The sequence below is a fragment of the Lissotriton helveticus genome, chromosome 10, assembly GCF_964261635.1.
Source record: "Lissotriton helveticus chromosome 10, aLisHel1.1, whole genome shotgun sequence".
NCBI classification, from domain to species: Eukaryota; Metazoa; Chordata; class Amphibia; order Caudata; family Salamandridae; genus Lissotriton; species Lissotriton helveticus.
The window spans coordinates 579,339,997-579,366,066 of NC_136071.1; the positions used below are offsets into that span (position 1 = coordinate 579,339,997).

General features: G+C 45.2%; 1 protein-coding gene across 2 annotated transcripts in view; it reads left to right on the plus strand.

The window, feature by feature from the left end:
• The window catches only part of LOC144784386 (cytoglobin-2-like), a 367,691-nt gene that overhangs the window by 242,126 nt on the left and 99,495 nt on the right, over positions 1–26,070 (plus strand). Inside the window, exon 2 of one of the 2 annotated variants that reach the window (XM_078663118.1) lies at positions 10,701–10,844. The exons of the other annotated variant lie outside the window; for it this stretch is intronic. Coding sequence (XP_078519244.1) covers positions 10,747–10,844 — 98 coding nt within the window. The 5' untranslated portion in view covers positions 10,701–10,746. The remainder of the gene's footprint in view (positions 1–10,700; positions 10,845–26,070) is intronic. 2 annotated transcript variants of the gene reach the window in all.

A 26,070-nucleotide genomic window follows, 5' to 3' on the forward strand; every position in this document is an offset into this window, starting at 1 on the left:
TTCAGAATAGGGGGCAAGCCAGCAAGCACTCTGAGTTCATATGAGATGGGTCCAGTCCTTTCCTCTGCAGGTCTGCAGGGCAGAGTACAGCAAGTAGCAGGCAACAGGTAGCACAGCAGAGCAGAAAGACAGTTCTTCCAGTGGAGCAGTGCAGCTGAGTGTCAGTCCTTGTGGCAGCACAGCAGTCCTTCGTGGTAGAGTTCTTCACAGGTCCAGTAGTGCACTACTTTGGTGGAGTCAGAGACCCAGTACTTATTCACAGTTGTGCCTTCGATGTGGGGTGACTTCTAAGAAAGGTCTTTGAAGTGGACAGAAATCCTTTCTTCCAAGGCCTGGACGTTAGACTATCAGCAGGTGGTAATCAGCCCTTTTTGTGGGGACAGGAAACTACCTATTCATTTCAAGTGTCAGCTCCTCCCTCCCTTACTGACCAGGAAAGGCCATCAAAATACAGAGGAGTGCTCAGACACACCTAATCTCCCCAAAGGTGTATTGGAGACAGGCTGCAGACACAAAGAGCAGTAAGATCAGAGAAATGCCCACTTTTTAAAAGTGGCATTTCTAAAATAATAATGTTAAAGTCAACTTTACTAGTAAAGAGGATTTATCATTGCCAGTCCAATTTTATAAAACATGACTCGAATTATTCTCCTTTTTAAAGAGGAATTGTATCTTAAAGGTGTATTAAGGAATTTCTAATGTTAACCTATGAGAGGAGTAGACATCACTGTATCGAAAAATGAATTAGGGTGTTTGTCACTCCTAGAATATGCAAATCTTCAAAGTACATGTTCTATGTTTTATTTACATAGCACCCTGCCCTATATACTACCTAGTACCTATCTTAGGGTGACTTATGTGTAATAAAAGGGAAGTTTAAGGCTTGGCAAAGGGCTTAAAATGCCAAGTCGAAGTGCCAGTAAACTGCACACACAGTCCTTGCCGTGACTGGCCTGAAACAGGTTTGCAAGGCTACTTGTGTGGGTGGCACAATCAGTGCTGCAGGCCCACTAGTAGCATTTTATTTTCAGCCCCTGGATATATAGTATACCGCTTTACAAGGGCTGATAAGTGAACTAAATATGCCAGTTGTGTATACACAAATGTTACCATGTTTAGGGGATAAGAACATACACGTTAGCACTGGTCAGTAGCGGTTAAGTGCTGAGTCTTATGACCAACAAAAAGATACAGCAAAAAGAGGAGGTAAGCAGGCAAAAAGGTTGTGGGAAGACCACCCTAAGGATGACAGATCTAACTAAGATAAACACAGCTTCCTCCTGATCCAAGATATTCAACAAAAGATTTTCCGTTTATACAAGGTGCAGCACTGTGCCAATCTCAGATCTTATGAAAGACTGCAAGTTACACAAGATAATATTAATTTCTGATGGTCTAGAAAGGAAAGGACAGATGCAAATTGGAAGATGAAAACAGATCAGTTCCAGTAAGGCCTTTATCAGAAGACGAATAACCCAACCTCTCTTGTGAAAAGAATCAACACATCGTTGAACAATTCATTTTTTTAGTCCGCAATGACCGGAGTGTGTTGAGGGATGGCTTCTTTGCTAACATCACTCAGACAACTATCACCTGGTCAGGAAGTATCTTTCAAGCCTGGTATCCAGCTCAGTAATGACTCCACACAGATAGGCTGGAACTTCAGTGGCTTGATGTTACTGCTGTCCACTTGTGGCACAACCACCATGGGAGCGACTAGGTGAATCACGTGGTTCGTTGTGTCTATAATTCCATTGTCAGCACTGATTTTAACTGGAATTGAGACACGGATGTTCATGAGAGAAAGACTTAATAAAGTAGTCCTCCCTTTTTAGATGTTTGCAAGTCAGATATAGCACAAGGGTTCTCTCTCTAATGAAGAATTCTAAATGATGCCTTTTAATTGGCGGGTGTCTCAATCTAAGATTCACAATAAACTGATTTAAAGCTATAATGGCGTTTGTATATTTCTCCTTATCACTAGTATGACAAGTTAATGTTGGGGAACACAATGTGTGTTTTTGGAAATGCTAAGATGATAAAATTATTCTATTTCCATAGTATATTTAAAGCTGGAACTGGGTTGCAAATCATACTGAGTTGGGGTGCTCTCACTACTATAGCTATTTCCTTGGTGACCAAGTTGCCTTTCTGCTTTTGTTGTTATTTTCTAATCTGCGGTGCGATATTTCAGTCCTCGGTATTCATAAAGATTTGATGACATTAATATCAAAAGTGCTACATGAGGTCAGAGTCTGTAAGATTGGTGTAATCTTATGGATATGTCCTGTGTCTGAACCTGTAAGACTGCTGCATTCTGAGATATGTCATACTTGAGGAATAGCCCTGCTGTCTCCTTACTGAATTATAAGGTTCATTTTCTCATCCTGGACCTCTAACTACATTTTCAGTCATACCAGATAACTCAACAAATACTTGAGGAGGCAACGTGAGAAAATGAAAGTGGTGGAAGGAGTACAAAATATGGTATATATCTTGATAAAGGACAGGGAGCATGTCATGTTGCATAGAAACAGTAGCAGCGGTATCTGCACACAAGTGAATTATAATATGTCATTAGTGGTGCTTCAGAAATGCCTGCCATACGTTTAGACATTTGGGGTATTAATGTGAAGATGATGCTGTACAGTAAGCAATCTACTCCCTACGTTTTAAAAAATATCATGGGGGAAAGCTAAAATCCTGTGGATGGAGTAGCAAGTGATTGAGTTTATTTCACGAGTACCCATTCAAATTATCCTTAAAAGAGTTAGCTTTTGACCAAATTCTCTGTCGATTTTGTGGTAAAATACACCATTTTCTACCTTTTCCCCATAATTGCCTTGGTGGCAAAACACCCCCACATCAATAAAAGACATTCATAGTGAGAAGTGGACTTGAACTGCATGCATTTTTTTAGAAAATGGTTAAAATGTGTGGTTCGGTTTATTATAGATAGATACTCCCATGAGAGGACCATCCTGTTCTAGTTTTTTTCATTGTAAAGTCGGGTCTTATCACAAATAGAGTCACCCCGCATTGGTATGATGAAAGTCCTGGCTGTTTGCTATATTACTCAGACCGCCATCTACCAGGAGATCTGGCAGCACTGGTTTTTTTTTTTTTGGGGGGGGGGAGGGGGGATTCGCTCTCAGCTAAACTTACATTTTTTGAGTGGGTCAGTGATAAACATCTGTCATCTGTTCCAACATTTTCCGTTTCCTTTTTGGAATATGTAGAAAGTAAACACAACCCTTGACCCGGAAAGCTTTATCATCCGCGCTTCCTTTGACACTGCGGTATCTCTGTCCCTGCCTTGCATAACGATCCGTTTGCGTCGCATCTGATGGCAGCATCTCCCTACTTCGCTCTTAGGGAGGCTGAGAACGTTCTCCTCTGCCGCACAGCTTGCAGACTGACACGGGTGCTGCAGAAGACTCGCCCTTGCTCTCAAATCCTGCATTTGAATTCTCAGCCAGTGGTCACTTCGGGTCAGATTTCCAGGAATCTCCCTGTCCAACCGCCCTCCCCAGACAGCCCCCTTTTATGAGCCAGGAAGGTAACATGTGGTTAGCAGCGTCCATGTACGAAGAATGACCAGCACGGGTGGAATAACTGGACGGATACATGAACGAGAGGAAGTAGGGGGTCTCTGGACAGATGTTTCCTCATCGCTTCCATGACCCATTTATTAGGTTTGGATTGACAGCACAGCCATCCGTTTTACCTATTGGTACTGATCTCTTAAAATATACATACATGGCATAATTAGGAGTAGGTCCTGTCATATGTGAGAATTATTACTGAAATGTTCAGAATGTATTGGATGTACTAGGTTATTGCATATTGTGAGATGTTTGTGTATATAAAAGGGGATGATGGACGGAGCGTTTGAACAAATCGAACACTCACCCCCAGTCAACTGATCTGGGTTTAATCCATCACCATTCTTTAGTTCACTCAGCCACCCCAGTTCAGACATGGCTATATGCAAATCAGTCTGACCCTGTGCCTCATGCGAACAGTCCAGCCCGAACTGCCAAGCCATGTCTTCCCTGGACCGGAAACAAGCATCCTGGGACCGGTTTCGGATTCATAATCCTCATCAGCCAGGCTATCTTGAATCCAGTGGCCAAGTGAACAAGGGACTCACGTCTGAGCATACCCTGCCACACTTAGGGCGAACAAAGCGATACAAAAGGGGATGATGGACGGAGCGTTTGAACACATCAAACACTCACCCCCAGTCAACTGATCTGGGTTTAATCCATCACCATTCTTTAGTTCACTCAGCCACCCCAGTTCAGACATGGCTATATGCAAATCAGTCTGACCCTGTGCCTCATGGGAACAGTCCAGCCCGAACTGCCAAGCCATGTCTTCCCTGGACCGGAAACAAGCATCCTGGGACCGGTTTCGGATTCATAATTCTCATCAGCCAGGCTATCTTGAATCCAGTGGCCAAGTGAACAAGGTGCTCACGTCTGAGCATACCCTGCCACACTTAGGGCGAACAAAGCGATACAAAAGGGGATGATGGACGGAGCGTTTGAACAAATCAAACACTCACCCCCAGTCAACTGATCTGGGTTTAATCCATCACCATTCTTTAGTTCACTCAGCCACCCCAGTTCAGACATGGCTATATGCAAATCAGTCTGACCCTGTGCCTCATGGGAACAGTCCAGCCCGAACAGCAAAGCCATGTCTTCCCTGGACCGGAAACAAGCATCCTGGGACCGGTTTCGGATTCATAATCCTCATCACCCAGGCTATCTTGAATCCAGTGGCCAAGTGAACAAGGGACTGTTTGTGTGTAACATAAGACTTTTGATGCTTATTGCACCAAAATCAACATGCCCTGGTAAATGCCTGCCTTTTCCAAGTGTTATATTCTGGTATGTTCAGCCTGCCAATATTTAATATGTCTGGATAAACATCGCACTGATTGTAACTTTGATCCCTGTGCAAACAGGTGTTACGCAATTTAGCGGGCCACTTGTGATCAAGCTCTGATGAGCTTTGGCTCTGCATTGGAGCAGCATTTCTCTCGCAGCTCATGCTATTGGCCGCAACATGAATCATTGTTCCTCAAATGTGTGTTAGCACTGCAAAGCATGAGTGCCTTTTTTCACCTCAAATGTACTCTAATTCATCATATATTAAATTTTTTTAACTCTTAGATACATTCTATTATTATGTTTTTAATGCAACTGGCTTATGAACATCTACCAAGACTCAAAATGCAAACCAAATCTATTGTAATTGCTAATACTTATTTTACATTGGTCAAAGACAGATCGCTGACCGTGAGGGAGGAAATATCCCTCCCTTTACAAGTCTTCCTTTCCTGATAAAGATACTTGAGGACTGTATTCAGCACAAGTGAACCAATGCATTTCAGAAAGTAACTTGCTAGGCAAACCTCAGTCGTGGGCTCAGGCAGTTTTGTAACACCGATGCATTATTGTAACACCGATACGTTATTGTAACATTGATGCGTTATTGTAAATCTGATGCATTATTGTAACACTGATGAGTTATTGTAATACCGATGAGTTATTGTAACACCAATACGTTATTGTAACACTAATGCATTATTGTTACACCAATGCGTTATTTTAACACTGATGCGTTACTGTAACACCAATACTTTATTGTAACACCGATGCGTTAATGTAACAACAATGCGTTTATTGTAACACTGATGCGTTATTGTAACATCGATGCATTATTATAACACCGATGTGTTATTGTAACACCTATGGTTATTGTAACACCAGTGCGTTATTGTAACACCGATGGGTTATTGTAAAACCGATGCATTATTGTAACACTGATGCATTATTGTAACACCGGTGGGTTATTGTAACACCGATGGGTTATTGTAACACCGATGGGTTATTGTAATACTGATGCATTATTGTAACACTAATGCATAATTTTAACAGCGATGGTTATTGTAACACTGATGCATTATTGTTACGCAGATCAGTTGTCTCTCAAAAAAGTTTAATTTGTACTGTGCATATTGATCAGGGGAGATAATTGCCTTCTGGTCCTTCACTGTTTGTCATCAGTTTTCCAAACCATCAGTTTTCCACACCATCAACAGTGAAGTACATCTAGCAAAGCTAATTGCATGAAGGTAAATGCATCGCCCTGCCCCCCCGGCAGTGTACGTGAAATCAGTTCCCCAGCAGCAAAGTCGGTGTGCAGTGTCAACTTTAAGGTTCCTCCTGGCAGGCAAGCGATCATTCAAGCTCCCTGCTGGACACGTTTCTTTAAAAAGTAATTTCAGGACTTTGCCATTGTAACTAACATAATGTGATTGCTATTAAGCTATTACAATAGCTGGCCCCTGACAGTGCTGAGATGGCACAATAAATTCCCCATAGCTTGCAATGCTCAATAGTGGGCAGAAGGAACAGTATTTCACTTGCATTCCTTCATTTTTCCAAAACAGGGAAAGCAGATGCGAAAATGGCGAAACTGGGCACAGTTTTGCATTGTCTTAACACGGTTGAGAAAAAGTAGAATTTCGTCCATCCTTAAACTGTGCTCTCTTTGTCCAGGGAACTGATTAAGCCTTCAATGGCTACCAGGTTAAATATAGCTTAAGCAAAACGAATCGCCTCCATAACTTTTGAGGACGAGACTTCTCATGGAAATGTATCAAACTGACTATTGGTAGCCCAGTGCTACACGTGTAGGACACTCTTCTACTTGCCCAACTCTAAAAGTCCAAATTAGTCTAGAATTTGGGCTTAAGAAGCCTTCGTATGAAATAAAGGAAAATCTCTTAAAGATCTAGAAACAGATGTAGAAAGCCATTTTCCGTCGCAACCCACAATATCACAGGGTTTGCAACCCCAAAATGGCTTTGGCTATTTACTAAAACTATTTTTGAGTTGAAAAACAGATTTTGCGATCATTCCAGAATCGCATATAGGACAGGATGTGAAGTTGAAAATTAAGTTGAAGTTGAAGTGGAAGTGGATTTCTAAAGCGCTTAGCTACCCGTGGGCGTCCCAGCGCTGGACTCGTTAGGCTATATACGAAGCAGAGTGATTCAGGGGAACAACCAGGTTTTCAATAGCTTCCGGAAAACTAACAGATTAGTTTCCCTCTGGATGTTAAGGGGTAGAGTGTTCCCTAGCCTGGGGGCAATGTATGAGAAGAGACGTCCCCCTGAGCGTGCTCTTCTGATTCTAGGAATGCTAGCCAAGGAGAGAAGGTTGGATCTCAACTCCCTATTGGCTTTATGTGGTTTGACCAGAGGTCTCAAAATAGGGGGGGCTTTCTTGTGGAGGATTTTGTGAGTGATGCATAGGGTTTTAAAGGAGATTCTTTCCTGGATTGGGAGCCAGTGTAACGAGTTAAGAGCGGGTTTTGCAGAGCATCAATGTTTTGTGCCAGTGAGCAGCCTGGCTGATGTGTTCTGGACCAGTTGGAGTTTATTGATGACCAATTTTGGAGCGCCCAGGTATAGGGCATTTCCATAGTCCAGCCTTGATATGATGAGGCCCTGAATAAAAAGTTTTCTGGATGGAGAGGGTATGAGGGTGAGAATCTTGTGTGCAGTGTGCAAGAGGCCAAAGCAGGTTCCAGCGGTTTTCCTAGCTTGTGTCTTGAAATTGAGGTCCTGGTCGAGCCAGACACCCAGGCTCTTTATTTCCTCTTTTGGGATGGGGATTGTTCCCATACAGGGTGGCCACAGGAGCTTGGTGGGGAGTTTGGATGGATTGCCCAGCAGTAAGACCTCTGATTTCTCCCCATTAAGTTTGAGGAGAGATTCACTCATCCATTTTGAGATGTTAGTGAGGCATGCGGATAGGTTTTCCTGGCATTGGGCAGACTGATTTAAAGAGACAACAAGTTGGGTGTCGTCGGCATACATAACTACCTTTATGCCAAAAGGTGCCACAATTTCCTCCAGAGGTGACATGTAAACATTAAAAAGTGTGGGGCTCAGGGAGGAGCCCTGAGGAACCCCACACTGAAGGGGGAGGGCTCTGGAACAGACGTGACCATCAGTGACCTCAAAGGTTCTGTGCTCTAAAAAGGATTTGAGCCAGGCCAGGGCAAGGCCAGTGACTCCAGCCCTACTTAGCCGGTGGACAAGAATGGCATGGTCCACGGTGTCGAATGCGGCGCTCAAGTCCAGGAGGATCACTGCTGCTGATCCCCCTGTATCTAAGATGGATCTCGCCTCTTCGACCACTGCTATGAGGGCGGTGTCAGTCTGGGAGAGCCAAAGGTGAATGTTAGATTCAAGGAAGGTGGCGAGCTGTTGATTAACAAATTTCTCCGCCACCTTGCTGATACCGGGTAGGAGGGAAAATGGTCGATAATTGGCCAGATCTGAGGGGTCGAGGTGAGATTTTTTTAACAGTGCTCTAACAGTGGCCCTTTTCCAGTTGGGGGGGAAAATGCCTATACCGAGTGAGGAATTTATTAGATTGATGGGGGGGGGGGCCACAGTAGGGATCACCAGTTTTAGTTTATTAAAGGGTGCAGGGTCTATCGGAGATCCACTCTTGATTGAATTTAAGATTGTGGGGAGTGTCTCCTTAGTTAACAGAGTGAAGGAATCAAGGCGCCGACTGTCTGGTGGGGGGGCAAGGGAAGGGAGGTCTGGGGAAAGGTTAGGGGGCGGGAGCGTTTTTAGGATGTTAAGAATCTTGGTGGAAAAGAACTCGGCTAGCTGATTGCATCTTAGGCCTGAAAGGTCGTTGGTCGGTGGTGGTTCTGGAGCTTTCATCAGGGCTCTGATGATGCGGTATGTTTCCCTTGAGGAGTTAGCGGCGGCTCAAATTTTTCCTTCGAAAAAAGCAGCTTGGGTGTTTTTTAGGCTAACTTTGTAAGCCCTCATGGCTGCTTTATATTCTGTTTTGCTCTTGGTGGACCAATCCTTCCTCCAGAGGCGTTCGAGCTTCTTGCACTGTTTCCTTAGCTCAAGGAGCTCAGGAGTGAACCAGGGGGATTTAAAAGTTCCATTTTTATTAGGGAGGGTTTTTTTGGGCAAAACTAGGTCTAGATATTTTTCGATCCAGATAGAAAATTGCTGATCAGCAAGGACGGGATCTGGGTCAGGAGATGGTGTAGTGACTTCAAGTTTGAGCGTCCAGTCTTCCACATCTAGTTTTGACCCTGGACGGGAAGGAGATCGAGGAGGGGTCTGCTTGGGGGCTCAGTATGAATTTGTCACTTGAATGGGATTAAACAGTGGTCTGACCAGGGGTTGGGGAGGGGCTCATCTATGTCTAATTCCGGGATGGTTGAAAAGACAGGATCCAGGAGATGGCCTTTAGCATGGGTGGGCCGATGACTTTTCAGGTGAAGGTGGTAGGAGGCAAGATCTAGCATTAGGTCTCCAGCCACTTTGTCTGCTGGGTCATCAAAATGTGAAAGGGGTATCCACTCCTAATTGCAAATCCTAATGGTATGTATCAATGTTTTGCAACTGAGATTGTGACTGCACCCATTGATCAGTTACTTACCCTTTAAAGGGGGTGGTAGGTGATTCACAAAGGGTCACCTTTCCTTTTGTGAATCCTGTTAGGAGACCAAAGGGGAAGTGTGCTGTTGTCCAGGGAACCACTGCCTGCTCCTCCAGATGTTGTCCCAAACGGGAACTTTTTTTTTAAAGCAGCAGCAGACGGTTTGCTTCGGAAAATGTTTCCCTTTTGGGAATACAAAGGCAGGGATGCTGGTCTGCTGCTCCTTGAAAGGCAGCATACCTGAGTTTGTAGCCAATCAATTGGGGTCATACATAGTGCCCTGCCTAGTTAATATTAATTAGGCAGGTCGTTTTGCAATGCAACCTATTAGTATACAGGTCGCATTGCAAAATCAGAGAAAGATTGCAACACATTTTTGCAAACCATTACATTTTGCTCATAGTTCTGATTTAAATATGTTCCCCGGATCACTAAACTTGCAATTAAGGAATTACATTTCTATATAAAGTACCTCTAAGTGTTATCCCTTGGCTGACCTCTTGTGCATAGCTGCTGCCTCGTTAAGGTTTCAGAAAATGGAAGCCACCCACCTGTTATGACGCATTAAAAGTAAGAATAACTGACGTTCGGAATATCAAATCTTTTCACAAAGATTATCTGGCCATTGTTGGAAAAATATGCGCATAGCTCAATCAATTAATCAAGATTTGTAAAGTGTGGCAAATCACCTGTGGTTGTCTCGAGGCACTGGTGATGCTAGCTGCTTCATGGTGAGCTTGTTCATTCAAACATCCAGGTTTGAGTCCTTTCCAGAATTACAGGAGCATTGGGGAAGTCCTGAGGAATACAGGGGAAGGGTGTTCCAGGCTTGGCTGCCTGATGTGAGAAGGAGCGTCCTTCGCTGTTGACTTGATGGATTTGAGGCGGTGTCTGCGTGGTGGAGGAAGATAGATTGTAGGTGTCTGGTTGGTTGGTGGAAGGTCATGCATTTGTTAATGTATGTTGGTCCTAATCATGGGCGGAATTTGCGAATTCACGATACGCAAATTCGTGTGAATTCGTAATTGCGATTCGCAAAAATCCACCAAATTCCGCGAGCTTGCGAATTTTTTTTTGCGAGTTCGCGAGATTTTTTTACCAGTTTGGGCACGAGAACTTGCGCATGCGGTCGTGATGGTCGCGAACACGTTGTTTCCACTTAACCAGCCTGCTTGTGATGCCTTTTTCCTGTTTCAGGTCGCAATGACATCATCGTGTTCGCAATTTCCTGTTTCGGGTCGCAATGACGTATTCGCGATCGCGGCGTCGCTCAGCCAGCTACCAAAATCTCGCAGTGCACGCGAACAGGGAGGAAAACTCATCAGCGAACGCAGAATCATGGTGAGTCAATGCCGTGCGTGCGAGATTGTATTTTTGAAGAGCGAACAAGAAAAAAAAATCCGCCAACTCGCGAATTGCGGATTTTTGGGCAATTTCTCGCGATTCGCGGATCGCAAAATTGCCAAAAATTCACAAATTCCGCGAGCGGAACAAATATTTTGCCCATGCTTAGTTGGTCCCTCGTTGTGCAGGGCTTTGTCTGTGTGTTTCAACATCCTATATTGGCATCTCTTCTGAATCAGGAGCCAGTATAGGTTCTTGAGGTTGGGTGTGATGTGGGTCCAACTGGGGAGGTCGAGAATGAGGCTTGTGGCTGAGTTTTGTATTGTTTGTAGTCTCTTTAGGAGGCGTGCGGTGATTCCTACGTAGTGTGTGTTCCTGTACTCCAGCCTGCTGTTAAACAGAGCCTGCATGACGGTCCTTCTGGTGTTGACTGGAAACTACCTGAAGATCTTTTGGAGCATGTGTAGGATGTGGTAGAAGGTGGATGAGACTGTGTTTACCTGTTTCTTCATGGATAGCTTGCTGTCCAGAATGATGCCAAGGTTTCAGGTGTGGTCTGTCTTGGCGGGGGAAGGGCTGAGTTCAGCAGGCCACCATGTGTCGTATGGCGAGCTGTTGTTGCCAAAGATAAGTACTTCCTGTCTTGTCCATGTTGAGTTTGAAACAAATGTCCTTCATCGACTTGGCGATGCTCATCATACATCTGTGGAAGTTGGCTCTGGTGGTTGAGCAGCCTTCTGACAGCTAGAGGATGAGCAGGGTGTCGTCGGCATAGGAGATGATGTTCAGTCCATGCAATCTGACTGTGTTGGCTGAGGGGGGGGCGGCATGTACGTATTGAAGAGGGTGAGGCTGAGGGATGATCCTTGGGGGACGCTGTAGATGATCTTCTCGGGTTCTGAGGTGAACAGTGGGAGACGGATTCTCAGGGTTCTTCAGGTGAGGTACGAGGCAATCCATTCAAGGACGTCTCTCTGGATTTTCAGGTAGTGGCGTCTGTTGATCAAGATGTGATGGGAGATGGTGTCAAAGGCAGCTGACAGGTCCAGGAGGATAAGGGCTGCTGTTTCACCGCTGTCTAGTAGGGCCCTGATGTCATCATTGGCTGTGTCCCAGTACTGATTGGGAGGGCTCCAGTAGGTTGTTGTGTTCCAGGTGTTTGGTGAGTTGCTGGTTGGTTGCCTTCCCGAGAACCTTTGCTGGAAAGGGGAGCAGGGAAATGGGCCCATAGTTTTTTGGTTCTGCTTGGTTGGCAGAAGGTTTCTTCAGGAGGGGCTTCACTTCAGCATGTTTACAGTACTCAGGGTAGGAGCCCAAGGTGATGGAGGCATTCAAGACTTTCTTGAACTTTTTACCAATTGTTTTACACCCATGATGGTGAAGAGCTCCTTGCTACAGTGAGTGCTGGCTTCTCTGCAGTTTGCTAGGGCGTTCCTCTTTGTTTCTTTCAAGAGGCAGTGGTACTGGTTTAGTGCTGTCTTGAAGGTGGTGCAGTATCCTGTCTCTTTAATGGTGCGCCACTTCCTTTCTAGTAGCCTGCAGTTGTGATTGGTGGAATTCAACTCTGCGGTTAACCTGCTGGCTCTTCTGGTAGGTCCTTTGGATTTGGCTTTTTATTGCGAAGTTGATTGTGTTGGCACATTCTGTTGTCCACTCTGAGAAGTTCTTCCCAGCCTGATCTGGGTTATATGTCGTGTTTGGGAGGTGAGTGTTAAGAGTGGTGTTCCACTAGTCTTCTTATAACTTTTCCCAGTTTCTGTGTGTGAGGCTGAGGGGCATGGTGCCGGAGTTGGTGGGTCCTGAGATGGTGTAGTGGATGCTGTAATGGTCTGTCCAGGTGAGCTGTGAGTGTACTTGACTCTTTTGCTAGAAATGAAAATAGGTTAAAGTGTGTGTCCTGCTATGTGGGTTAGGTTGGTGAAGTTTCATGTGCCCAATGTTGCTCATGCTTTTCAGGAAGTCGTGGTGTTTGTCAATGAGGTCGTCGAGGTGGAAGTTAAGAAACTGTTATATTCAGCCAAAAGGTTGCCAGCAGTATGTGAGGGCTGTGACTGTGTTCCCACAGGGGCCACTGAGCTTTGTTTGCTAAGCTTGTACAGTTGAACAGAGTTCTTTCTGCAAGGTACTTGAGAAGAAAAGAACACAATGTAATGTGCGGCAGACAGGCATGTTTTCAAAAACTTGTGGAGTGTGCGGCAAACTCCGCTCTGCGGCCGGTCACAGAGTTTTTGTCAAACTCCACCCTCCAAGCAGAACGCGGAGTGGGCAAACTCTGTGAACTCCACAAGCGGAGTTAACCGTCCACCCTTACTTGATACCTTGGAAGTTGTTTCTTGGTAACAGCCTCACCATTTGCGACCTCTTGGTGCCTTAAGCACATCACACCTGCCCTGAAATTGGCACTCAAGAGAAAGTAGATGCACCTTCAACACTGCTTGTCTGGCCAGGGCTGGACTTGGGAAGCACTAGCAGCCCTAGCAACAATACTCACACCAGCCCTGATGCCTTCATCTTCCTATGCTGTAGCTTTCTAGTCATCCATCTGTACTCTATCTTTCCTTCTCTCCTCTCTTTCCCTTCCTCTTTTCTCTTTCTCTATCTCATTAAGCTGCCACATGCATGCTGTAGGTAACCTCGGGAAGCATGGAATTGGAGGAGAGTGGCAGATGCAACAGGAGCGGCTCTGGACTTCCAAAACCAACCTCTAAGGTCCGTAGCCTAATAAGGAAATGCCTGGTGGAATAAAAGGCCTGCCCAGCCCTGTGTTTGGTTAATAAAGCATAAAGCAAACACAAGCAGATTATGGACGGAGCGCTGAAACTTTTCAGAAACTCCAGTCACAAATCTTGGTTGAATACATCATAGTTCATTAGCTCACTTCACAACCACAGTTCAGACCTAGCTATATGCAAATCAGTCTTGACCCTGTGCCTCATGGGAACCGTCCAGCCCGAACTGCCAAGCCAGGTCTTTCCTGGACTGGAAGAAAGCATCCTGGGACCAGTTTTGGGGTAACACCCCCCCATCAGCCATGCTAGCTTGAAACCAGTGGCAAAGTGAGCAAGGGACCCACGTCTGGGCAAACCCTGCCAACTTAAAGCTCATAAAGCATACCATGATAAGCATAGAAAATGTGCTAAAAAATCATCAGTTTCAGAAGGCATTCAGCCTGATTGTATGACACAACCATGCTTTCTTTTCCCGCATGTTCCTTATCAACGCAGGCGGAACAACGAATGTGTCTGAGCCACGCATCCCATTTACAATGCAAGTTGTTACAGCAACTTGCCTTAGGGGGGGTCGCTGGACTTTGGAATAGTATAATTTACTATTCCAACTCCAGTCCCTGCAACAGTAGGGAAAGCGTTGGACTTTAAAGTCTAACACAGCTTTACCTAATGCATGTAGTTAGAATGACTTGCACTGTTCTGGAATGCGTGGTCCAGAAGCATTTGTTATTTTGCCCGCTTTTACAAAGCCAGCACGTTTTTTGGCAGTCGTGGTATTTGCTGTTTCCCATCCAGCCTTGAAGCTCCCAGCTTGGTGAAACTGACACACACTGTCATTTGGGGTCTGCACAGGAAGGCTTGGAGCTCACGCTACATCCCGTTTTTTCCACACATCACTCTTCATCCTCAGCTTCACAAGGATCTAAAGATCTGTTCAGACAAAAAGATATTTCATCTAGAAGACCTACTTATGCCTCTCCTGATCCTATCCATAATTATTCAAAAACTTTCCACACCTAAAATGTACACAGCGGAATGCAGGCTGCATACACACCCACCTTTTAATACTACACCAAATCTAAACACTGATTTATGTCTCAGATAATTCCACTTATGTTGAAAATTGCTAACTTGATGATTCTTTTTTTTGTTTTCCATATTATCACATGGCACGACGTTCTGCAACATGCGTTTTCGAAAGTGAAGTTATTCTCCCCAAAGTTATGTGCAGGACTGTGAAACCCTTCCTGGACCTGATTTGTGTTGTATGAAACTGCAAATTAATAGAAAAAATAAGGGTCTGCAGTGGTTTAGGTGCCAGATCATTGCCCATGTCAAAGTGATCAGGTTTAAACTCTGAAATATATTTGTATTTAGTTTCTTGTTTGTTTTGTAGGGTATACAATAACAAATAATCCCTTAATCTATCATGTTCACTACCACTACTTCTTGACGCAGCTGCTTGGCTTTCCACTCTTTAGTAGCACGGTCATTATTTTACATTTCTTGGCTCACTCACCAGGGAATTACCTCCAGAGAAAGACATTTCCACTTACCTCCTACGGCACAGAGAAAGCAGCAATGACTCTCTTTTATATTTGTGAATAGGTCAATAGAGATTTCGTTTTTTCCAAGTGCTTTAATATCTGTTCCGCAGCAATTATACATTGCAGACGAAATGTTCTACGTGACTCGGTATTACATGACACCAATTATTATTCTGCACCAGTATATCCCAAAAGCACTTTTTGGGACAGATAATAGTTGTAACGTTGTCCCGTAATTATCAGTGAAAATTCCACTAGTAAAAAAAAAGCACGCCCACCTCTGAAAGAAAAGGGTATTGTGTGACTTCACAGACAGTTGTTTTGGTGCCATATTAGCTGAAAACACCGGTCTCTCTGGTCTATTCGCGGGTTATTTTACAGGTAAACTGGTAAATGGAGCATGCGTTGCAACGTCTCTATAACTGCGTCACACCGTAGTCTGGTTATGTAATGTGCACACACTCGAATTTAAGGTGTCTGCTATCAGTGATACGGCAACAATGTGTTCTTATTTGCTCGTTAGCAGTACCAGAGTACCTCTTCTATCCTTTGTTGTATCCCCAGCAAGTTATCTCTCCTCTTACCTTCTCGCGATTCTACCTTTGCCGATTGTCAATACCAGATAACGGTTAAAACGTTAGCTTTAAATGCTAAGGGGACTATTACTAGTTGGCTAAGAAAATGGAGTGACAAAACCGCGCCCAGCGTTGCCCATAATAGCTACCATTTTTACCAGCGATTGTGAGTGAAATGGCCGAATAGGGAATAACTAGTCGCCCTTGTATTGCTGTGGCATTTCCTGCATGTTTTCCCCAATTCAAAGGTGTTTCTGCCCCAAATATCAACTGCTCAGAACAGGAGGGATTTTTGTGATGAGGAAAGTTGGTAGCATTACTAGGTGTGGTACTGGAGTGTGCGGTATTACCACCTTTAATAAAGCCCCCGGTATTACCTGTAATCCTGCAGTGTAGTATTACCACTGAACACTATACAATACTACCACTATCTATCTACCCAACATGTAACAACGGCCTTATAGCAAGGTGTACTGCGTCAGGGCGTAAAACAGGGCACCCTAGTTGCAGTGGGCCCTTCAGCACAGTACTTAGGCCTGGGAGCTCTGGATTAAATTTGGAGCGGGGGCCCTCCATGTTACATATACCCTGCAGGAGGCCCCCCTCGACTTTGGTTACGCCACAGGGGTCCATCCCACAAGGTAATGATACAAGCCGGTACGTACTCACTTGACTCACACCTTATTTAGCATACTCTACTTCTCTGGCAGACACCCCCTGAAATCCCTTGACCAACATTCATACAAAATATAAATAAATCTGAAACGCAGATGAATTTGCAAGGCCCCACTTGCATCAAGTAATATACTGCATATAAGTGATGCAGGAAGACCGCACTATCGAATCTCAGCACGTGTTTCTGACTTAGACTGTTCATATTGTGTCATGACTGATGGTGGTCAGGAAGTGGCTTCTTAAAAATGTGTGCCCTATTTGGTATCTTTACTTTTTTTGGGTGCTCCTGTTGTTTGCCCCTGTGGACCTGTCACATCTATGAATTTGAGTATGTTTCTAAACGGGAAGAAATTAATGCTTTCCTTAAGTTGGCCCTGAATATTCCCACAAGGCCATGTGATCTTTGCATGGATGGGTGGGGTTGCGCCCCCAATGTACATGTGGTTTAAAGGATCTCCCATATGTATTGTAAATGTTGCATGGGGTATGTTATGTGGTTTAATAATGTAGATTTCCATATGTGAACCACACATCTTATTGTATGCCACACCTCTTATCGGGGCGCAGTGAACTCAGAAACAGCTGGCAAAGGCTGGACTGCTGTCCCTGGAATGCCAGGAACCATATAGTACTGCGAGCTCAGTGAATGCACAGAGCTTTCTCTTTAGGCTGTGACTCTCGGGGCTCAGCAAGGGTTTACGAGAGGTTAAAGCTTACTCCTGGATGGTGATTGTCAGAAACCCAGATACAAGTAACACTAGAATGGCGGATATTAATGGCCAGACAGTATATTTTGGATAACAAGTGTAAATGTTGTATTTGCTTTGGAAAGTTCAATAGCTTAATCAAAATATATCTCTTGAGCCTTGCAGTTAAAAGTCGCTCAACCGATAGATATGACACGGGTACTCTGGCTTCTCTAGAGGCAGGAGTCACTCCATGCTTGAAGGGATTCTGTCGGGATCTATCTCAGGCGTACTGTTACTGCAACACAGGTACAGTACATGTTCTGTGAGGAGATGTCAGGAACTACTGTTTACACGCACGCACGCGCACACACCCACACCCACACAACACACCCAGCACTCTCTCTCTCTCTCTCTCTCTCTCTCCTTCAGCTGGTAGTAATGGAGAACAGTGAGTTAAGGGTTCATGCTGGCAGGGGTGTGGCCTCTGTAGTCTGTACTAGTTTCTGCTCGTGAGCAACTTCTTGGTAAATCGGGGGTCCACATCGCAACACTTAATGAAGCTGGATCTGAGAATTTTTGCCATGATTTAAGGCAGATTTCCAACATGGCAGACAGGCTATCTCCTCCTTCATGTCACAGTAACTGCAAGCATTTCCCTTACTGCTTTCAGTATGGTAAGGGCCGCCAATCCAGCCGGTGCATATGGCTGTCTATTGAAGTCAAAGGTAAATATGAATCTCTGGTTCTCGGGACAGCTTCTATTCCCAAACCGCAGTAGGTCAAGGCTGCTTAAACAGCCACTTAAAAGTGGAGCAACAATTGGCATTTTGAGGAGGTGCATCAATGTACATTTCAGTTTCCAACTAACAAACACCCCATAATATTCTCAGTATCTCTGATTCCCAAGTGTGGAAGACATCCCGTAATATCACTGTGAATGCGTATTTCACTCACACAGTCTTCTGTTACTTAGGGACTGTTGTTGCGCTGCCACTGTCCAGCATGTGTCCTTATTTCGGGTGATAGCAATGGCCATGGATTGGCTACAGTCTTTGTCAAGGGGTTGCTACAGTACAGGCCTCTGGTTGACCTGCCCATTGTGGTCTGATCCAGTGAGATGAGCACAAGTAGTCCCTTCCCTGTTCTATTGAGACTTTGATGATCCAAAACACACACATACACACATCAGCCTGGCAACAATGTCTTCCAAGGGGGGGCGTTGAGAAGAGAGCGCTTGCACTGGTGCATGCACCGGAGGACAGATGAGAGCATTGTGAAAGTGTGTTTTGTCCTAACATGGCAACTCATATTCAAGGGGCCACACACACACTGGTGCCCCACCATAGGGACAGAAAACCCTCCAGAATACCCCAACATGGTACACACACATCTCACTTTCTGGAGGAATTGAGCAGTGCTACGCCTAACAAACAATATTAATTTACCAGGGAGGCACTATTAAAGAGGCTCTCCAAATAGACGTCCACGTAAAAAAGGCCTGTTCACAAGACTATTAAGGAGCTTACTTAATTATGCTCTGGTCATGGGATGGTAGTTATCAGTGTTGAAAGGGTGTCTACTTTGGGAAAACCAGAGATATTGAATCTGTGGGTGGGCAGTTAATTCCAAATCATATATTTCGCAGCAAGGGAAAAGGGAGACTAAGAAATAATCAACAACTCCCATAATCTGCCCTTTTTTCCTTGGGTTTTATACAGCGCAAACTTGACCCGAAGGTATCTGAGGGCTGTACAGGTGCACCAGTTGCATTACAGACAACCCTTACCTCAGGTGGAAGAGCGGGCACATTACTTTCTCACTTTTCAATGCTTTTATTTTATTTGATAACCATACCAGATTGGTAGATTACCATCATAAATAAAGGACTGCTGTATAAAAATCTTGATAGCTATTATTATAAGATATGCCCGGTTTTCTTAATTTACCATTGTCTGTATCCATTACAACTATGGGGTTTTTCAGGAGGGAGAGCTTGTTGCCTGACTTGGGAGCTTCAGGGAAGATGTCTTGAGTAAGTGAGGTCTTGCCTATGGTGAACAAGGGTAAGACAGCGGCTCCAGAGAGGGCTTGATGGATTAAGGCAAGACATAATCTTCATACATGGTAGCTTTGAAGGAGTTGAGCTTGTTAGTGAGGACTTTGAGAGACAAATGTTTGAGAGATGACCACTGTGAGATACAGCATGTTCTGTTGTATCGCCCATAATTGTTAATTGAAGAAGTGGTAATATCATTGCTTTTGTCTGTGGAGTATGGAATAGCAGGGACAAGCATGTGACTGATGTATTGTTTGATTATTTTGAAGAGTGCTCTGCTTCTATTGGCAGCTTTATTGATAATGTTGGTGTAGTACTTTACTGTGACTGATGGAATCACCGACTTGTCTGAGTGTTGCATGGACAAACATCAGTAGCATGTGGGTGTCAGGGGATCTCTTTTTCTTTCATTTTCTTTTTTGTCTGTTGATGGAGCATTTGTTGTCAGCAAGGTCTTTGGAGTACCAGTTGATGATGGGTTTGGTTTGCACATTTGTATTTTAGTTAGACCATGGCTATTTACATGCTCTTTTGGCAATGTGTGTAAGCTTTATATAGAAGAGTATTGATGTCATGTGGATGTGACAGGGCGAGAGATGAGTTCGAGTGTTAGGTTGTCTATGGCGACATCTTTGAAGCATCTGAATAATTGTTCTACTCTTTTGGATTGACTTTGATGTAATGGCTGGATGCTGGGAAGGGTGATGGAGATGGCAAAGTTGCCCACCTTTGGGTATGGGGTGCTTGCATTGGATGTTTAGTGATGTTGAGAAGAAAATGTTCAGGGTATGGCCCTTGAGGTTTGATTATGGCTGACATGTAGCAAGTTTAGTATGTCAATGAAGTTGGGGAGGGTGTCTCTTTTTTCATGCTTGCGTTCCCTGTGAGGCTTAAATGTAACTCACCCCGGGTTCAGAACCAGGAGGACTTGTGTGGATGATGGTAGGATTGCCTTCCTTTTTGGAAGTCCAGCCCATACACAGGATGCTGTAGAGTAAAGGAAACAAGGACATTTAAGATGTACAAGGATGTGGGAGTGAGCCGTGTTTTTGTGATGAAGAGCCCATTAAGATTGCCATACGTAATGAGATCTGCAATGACTGGAGCAATGAGAAATGTAAAGCATGCAATGATGTGCTTGAGATGGAGCTTGTGCTTGGTAGTTTGAGGGTGTTTGGTGTTTAGTGGGTTGTGTATGAGGTTGGATTTAAGTATTGTGACAATGGTCTGTGATAGATTGTGTGGCGTATGTCTGAGTATGATTCTGGGGATAGGTAGTGTGGGGTGATGGGTGAGCCCCATAATTACATCTAGATTTCTAGGTTGCAGTGGAACAGAGGTTCTTGGCCAAGCCCTTCCTGGCAGTAAGTCCAAGCAGGAGAAGCCCTTGCATGTGTGTTGCCCTTACCTGGAGACAATGTCACTTCCTTTAGAGATGGATGCAGGGAAATGGAGTGACACTGCTTCCTATGGAGATTGGTGCTGAGTAATGAAGTTCGCTTAGTTCAATAAAATGATAGTTGAATGATGTTGATACTTTTCATGAAGTCAAAACAGGGCAAATGATAATTATAAATACATTTATTTTGAACCCTCCTTTGTAGTACGCTGATAAAATTACTTAAAAGAAAATATCAGTATGTGGCGAATGAAGGCATATACACACTGCTAGTGGTATCTAAATTGAATTACTGAGTAAAGACCTCTTTGGGAGAGAGCTGATTAAGTATATTTTACCTGACTGCAATGTTTAAGCCACAAACAGTAAAATGTGCAGTTATCACGCATAGGCATAATTTAGCTGTAGTGGATTATAAACATTAGTCACTGCTGCTATCTTTCAAGACTATTTATTTTTAATTGCTAAACGGCACATGTCTAAACTGGAGCAGGGGAGAGTAGAGGACCCAATGTAAACATGAGCTGTGTATTTATTACTGAGAACAAATCACTAATGGTTGCACAACCCAAATAGCTAATTGTTGCATAACACGCCGCTGGACAATCATTTACTTTGCATTCCTTCGAAGCTTTACAAAACTCATTGAACTAGGAGTTCGTTTTTTCAACACGGTACATAGTCCCTTTGTGGTGCAGGGTTTCCTATTTCTCACTAAAGTGAAGGCTGTCTCAATGCCTTTTGGCAGCCTAGGTGAGTTACTTTCCCCCAAACTAAGCCTCACAACCTCCCACCACCTCTTTACTCTGTCTTCCAAGGGAGGGAGGAGATCTCCCACCGCAAAGGTGTTGGGCACAACATCGCAGCGTTACCTGTTGGAGTTGCTTGTGCATGCTTATCCGCTCATTTGGCAACAGCATGGTTCAATGGATTAATGAGTAAAAAGATACCCCGGGATATTGCCCTCTTTTATTGCTAATTTCTTTATTTAGTGGTACATCTTGTAAGTATAGATGTACACAAAGCTAGTATAGAGCAATTCTGCACTGTAAAGCCAGGTAGATAGGATCAATTGTAGGGAAGGTGCCTGCTCATGGTCCTGGACAGAGCGTGAGGGGAGATCGGGAGTCTTCAGTCTTCCAGTGATGAGGGAAGCAGGCTAGGTGCCTTTAATATAGCCTTATAGCCCGCTGTAGTGGGCTATACTGGCCATTAAAGATAATCCAGCTTAAAGGCCGAAGGGCAGGATGGAGTGGGACTTTATTGCCGGTATAGCACAACTACAGCGGGCTATTAGGCTCTTACAACATTCCGCTACTAAAGGGCAGAATATTCTAACAAATAAAACAAAGGCCTCACGGAGCTCGAGGAGATTGAAATCGGCCTCACGGAGCTCGAGGAGATTGACATCGGCCCCATGGAGCCTGAGGAGTTTGAAATCGGCCTCACAGAGCCCGAAGGAATTGAAATCCCCTCGGGCTCCGTAAGGCCGTTGTTCACAGCAACAGCTGTGAACGACATCTTTAGAATGTTGGAGCTCCGGCCTTCTACTGGCCATTAGAATCCCAGGAGCACTCCATTGTTTTCAATGGAGCTCCCAACATTTCAATGTTCTAATAACCTTTTTATCCATTCACATCTTATGTCTTGTCTTCATCTCTTTGCTCTCTTCCATACCTCTCCTCTCTCCCCATCACCGATGTATATACCTTTCCTCTGGTAAGGCTACTCTGTATATTTGCACTCTGCAGAGCCATTCACTGATCCCCCTACAACCCTCCCCCAATTCCCTACATATGCCACAGCTGCCCTTCATCTATTTTCTCTTCCCTGTACCCCTTCTTTATACATATTCCCTACACGTCTCTTTGTCATGTGGATTTCCCCGATGTACTTGTTCCACATCAATTTACCCTGCAAATGTCCACAAATTCTCCTTTTAACCTCTGCCTGCTCAGAAGCATGAACTTTAAACAAAATATCTCAGAATGAACAACCCAGTACAGTCACCAGCTAAGTGGACAATGAACATAGGAAATAACAAAAAACACCGGCAAAGCAAATAGTTCTTGCCTAGGAGAGCTATGGGCAATGTTTTGTAGACATGTGTACAGAAGAACAGATGTTTGCAGTGTGCCTAAAAAGCTATTGATAATTCGTTATAGCCACACTTCAAAGCATCTGCACTGTTGTACGACATGGTTACAAAACATTGCCAAAGTCAATAGTTCTCATATGCGAGACTAGTTTGTGGCTTTTCACAAGTTCTTTGTAGGCAGTTTCTTGCCCTGGAAACCGTTAGCAATTTACTTCAGTCACTGCCAGGAGGAAATATATGTCCATGGCCGGAAAGGCTCAGAAAACCCCCTAAAATTGAGAGTGCTCTAAAGAAAGGGGGAGGGTTCCATAAACGAAATAATATTTTCACTGTGTCATGTCGTTACAATCATCAGTGTGCACCTCTTGCTTAAGGATCATGTTGGAGACACTTAACTGTGGATAACGCACAGGATACCAGAAGATAGCTTGCACTTGGAAATCACTCTGTTCCGTGTCCCTTATGAGACGTGTTTAATGTTTGGAAACATCCCAATGTGAGAGTCATTTATGGCCCTATTCACCACCTTCCTTCTGGCAAGTTGCACATCTGAGGCCAAACATCATGGTGTCAAAAATAAAGGAATTTTAACTATATTCATCCCTCCACTTCCACACCTAGGCAAAGTGACCTAACACAGGATGTATGTATCCCGACACTTCTACACCCGAGGCACAGAGTCCTAAGGAAGGATGTATGTATCCCTTCACTTCTACACCTAGACACAGTGACCTAAGACAGGATGTATGCATCCCTCCACTTCCACACCCCAGGCACAGTGACCTAAGACATGATGTATGCACCCCTCCACTTCCACACCACAGGCACAGTGACCTAAGGCAGGATGTATGTATCCCTCCACTTCCACACCCCAGGCAAAGTGACCTAGGTCAGGATGTATGTACCCCTCCACTTCCACACCTAGGCACAGTGACCTAAGACCGGATGTATGTACCCCCCACTTCCACACCCGAGGCACAGTGACCTAAGACAGGATGTATGTACCCCTCCACTTTCACACCCCAGGCACAGTGACCTAAGGCAGGACATCTGTATCCCTCCACTTCCACACCACAGGTACAGTGACCTAAGGCAGGATGTATGTATCCCTCCACTTCCACACCCCAGTCAAAGTGACCTAGGTCAGGATGTATGTACCCCTCGACTTCCACACCTAGGCACAGTGACCTAAGACCGGATGTATGTACCCCCCACTTCCACACCCGAGGCACAGTGACCTAAGACAGGATGTATGTACCCCTCCACTTTCACACCCCAGGCACAGTGACCTAAGACAGGACATCTGTATCCCTCCACTTCCACACCCCAGGCACAGTGACCTAAGACAGGATGTATGTACTCCTCCACTTTCACACCCCAGGCACAGTGACCTAAGACAGGACATCTGTATCCCTCCACTTCCACACCCCAGGCACAGTGACCTAAGACAGGATGTATGTACCCCTCAACTTTCACACCCCAGGCACAGTGACCTAAGACAGGACATCTGTATCCCTCCACTTCAACACCCCAGGCACAGTGACCTAAGACAGGATGTATGTACTCCTCCACTTTCACACCCCAGGCACAGTGACCTAAGACAGGACGTCTGTATCCCTCCACTCCCACACCCAAGGCACAGTGACCTAAGACAGGATGTATGTACCCCCCCACTTTCACACCCCAGTCACTGTGACCTAGGACAGGATGTTTTTTTCCTCCACTTCCACACCCCAGGCACAGTGACCTAAGTCAGGATGTACGTACGTACCCCTCCACTTTCACACCCCAGGCACAGTTACCTAAGACAGGACGTCTGTATCCCTCCACTTCCACACCCCAGGCACAGTGACCTAAGACAGGATGTATGTACCCCTCCACTTTCACACCCCAAGCACAGTGACTTAAGACATGATGTATGTATCCCTCCACTTCTACACCCCAGGCACAGTGACCTAAGACAGGATGTCTGTATCCCTCCCCTTCCACACCCCAGGCATAGTGCCCTAAGACAGGACGTATTTATCCCTCCACTTCCACACCCCAGGCACAGTGACCTAAGAGAGAATGTATGTATCCCTCCACTTCCACACCCCAGGCACAGTGACCTAAGAGAGTATGTATGTATCCCTCCACTTTCACACCCCAAGCACAGTGACCTAAGACAGTATGTATGTACCCCTCCACTTCCACACCCCAGGCACAGTGACCTAAGACAGGATGTATCTATCCCTCCACTTCTACACCCCAGACACAGTGACCTAAGACAGGACGTACGTACCCCTCCACTTCAATACCCCAGGCCCAGCGACCTAAGACAGGACGTATGTATCCCTCCACTTCCACACCCCAGGCAAAGTGACCTAAGACAGGATGTATGTATCCCTCCACTTACACACCCCACGCAAAGTGACCTAAGACAGGATGTATGTACCCCTCCACTTCCACACCTAGGCACAGTGATCAGAAACATGATGTATGTACCCCTCCACTTCCACACCCCAGGCACAGTGACCTAAGACAGGATGTATGTATCCCTCTACTTCCACACCCCAGGCACAGTGACCTAAGACAGGATGTATGTACCCCTTCAGTTCCACACCTAGGAACAGTGACCAGAAACAGGATGTAGGTACCCCTCCACGTCCTCACCTAGGCACAGTGACCAGAAACAGGATGTTTGTATCCCTCCACTTCCACACCCCAGGCACAATGACCTAAGACAGGACATATGTATTCTGCCACTTCCACACCTAGGCACAGTGACCAGAAGCAGGATGTATGTATCCCTCCACGTCCACACCCCAGGCACAGTTACCTAAGACAGGGCTTATGTATCCCTACACTTTCACACCTAAGCACAGTGACCAGAAACAGGATGTATTTACCCCTCCACTTCCACACCTAGGCATGGTGGCCTAGGACAGGATGTATGTACCCCTCCACTTCCACACCCCAGGCACAGGGACCTAAGACAGTATGTATGTACCCCTCCAATTCCACACCCCAGGCACAGTGACCAGTAACAGAATGTATGTACCCTTCCACTTCCACACTCCAGGCACAGTGACCAGAAACAGGATTTATGTATCCCTCCACTTCCACACCCCAGGCACAATGACCTAAGACAGGACGTATGTATCCCTCCACTGCCACACCTAGGCACAGTGACCAGAAACAGGATGTATGTACCCCTCCACTTCCACACCTAGGCACAGTGACCAGAAACAGGATGTATGCACCCCTCCACTTCCACACTCCAGGCACAGTGACCAGAAACAGGATGTATGTATCCCTACACTTCCACACCCCGGGCACAATGACCTAAGACAGGACATATGTATCCCTCCACTTCCACACCTAGGCACAGTGACCAGAAACAGGATGTATGCACCCCTCCACTTCCACACCTAGGCACAGTGACCAGAAACATGATGTATGTACCCCTCCGCTTC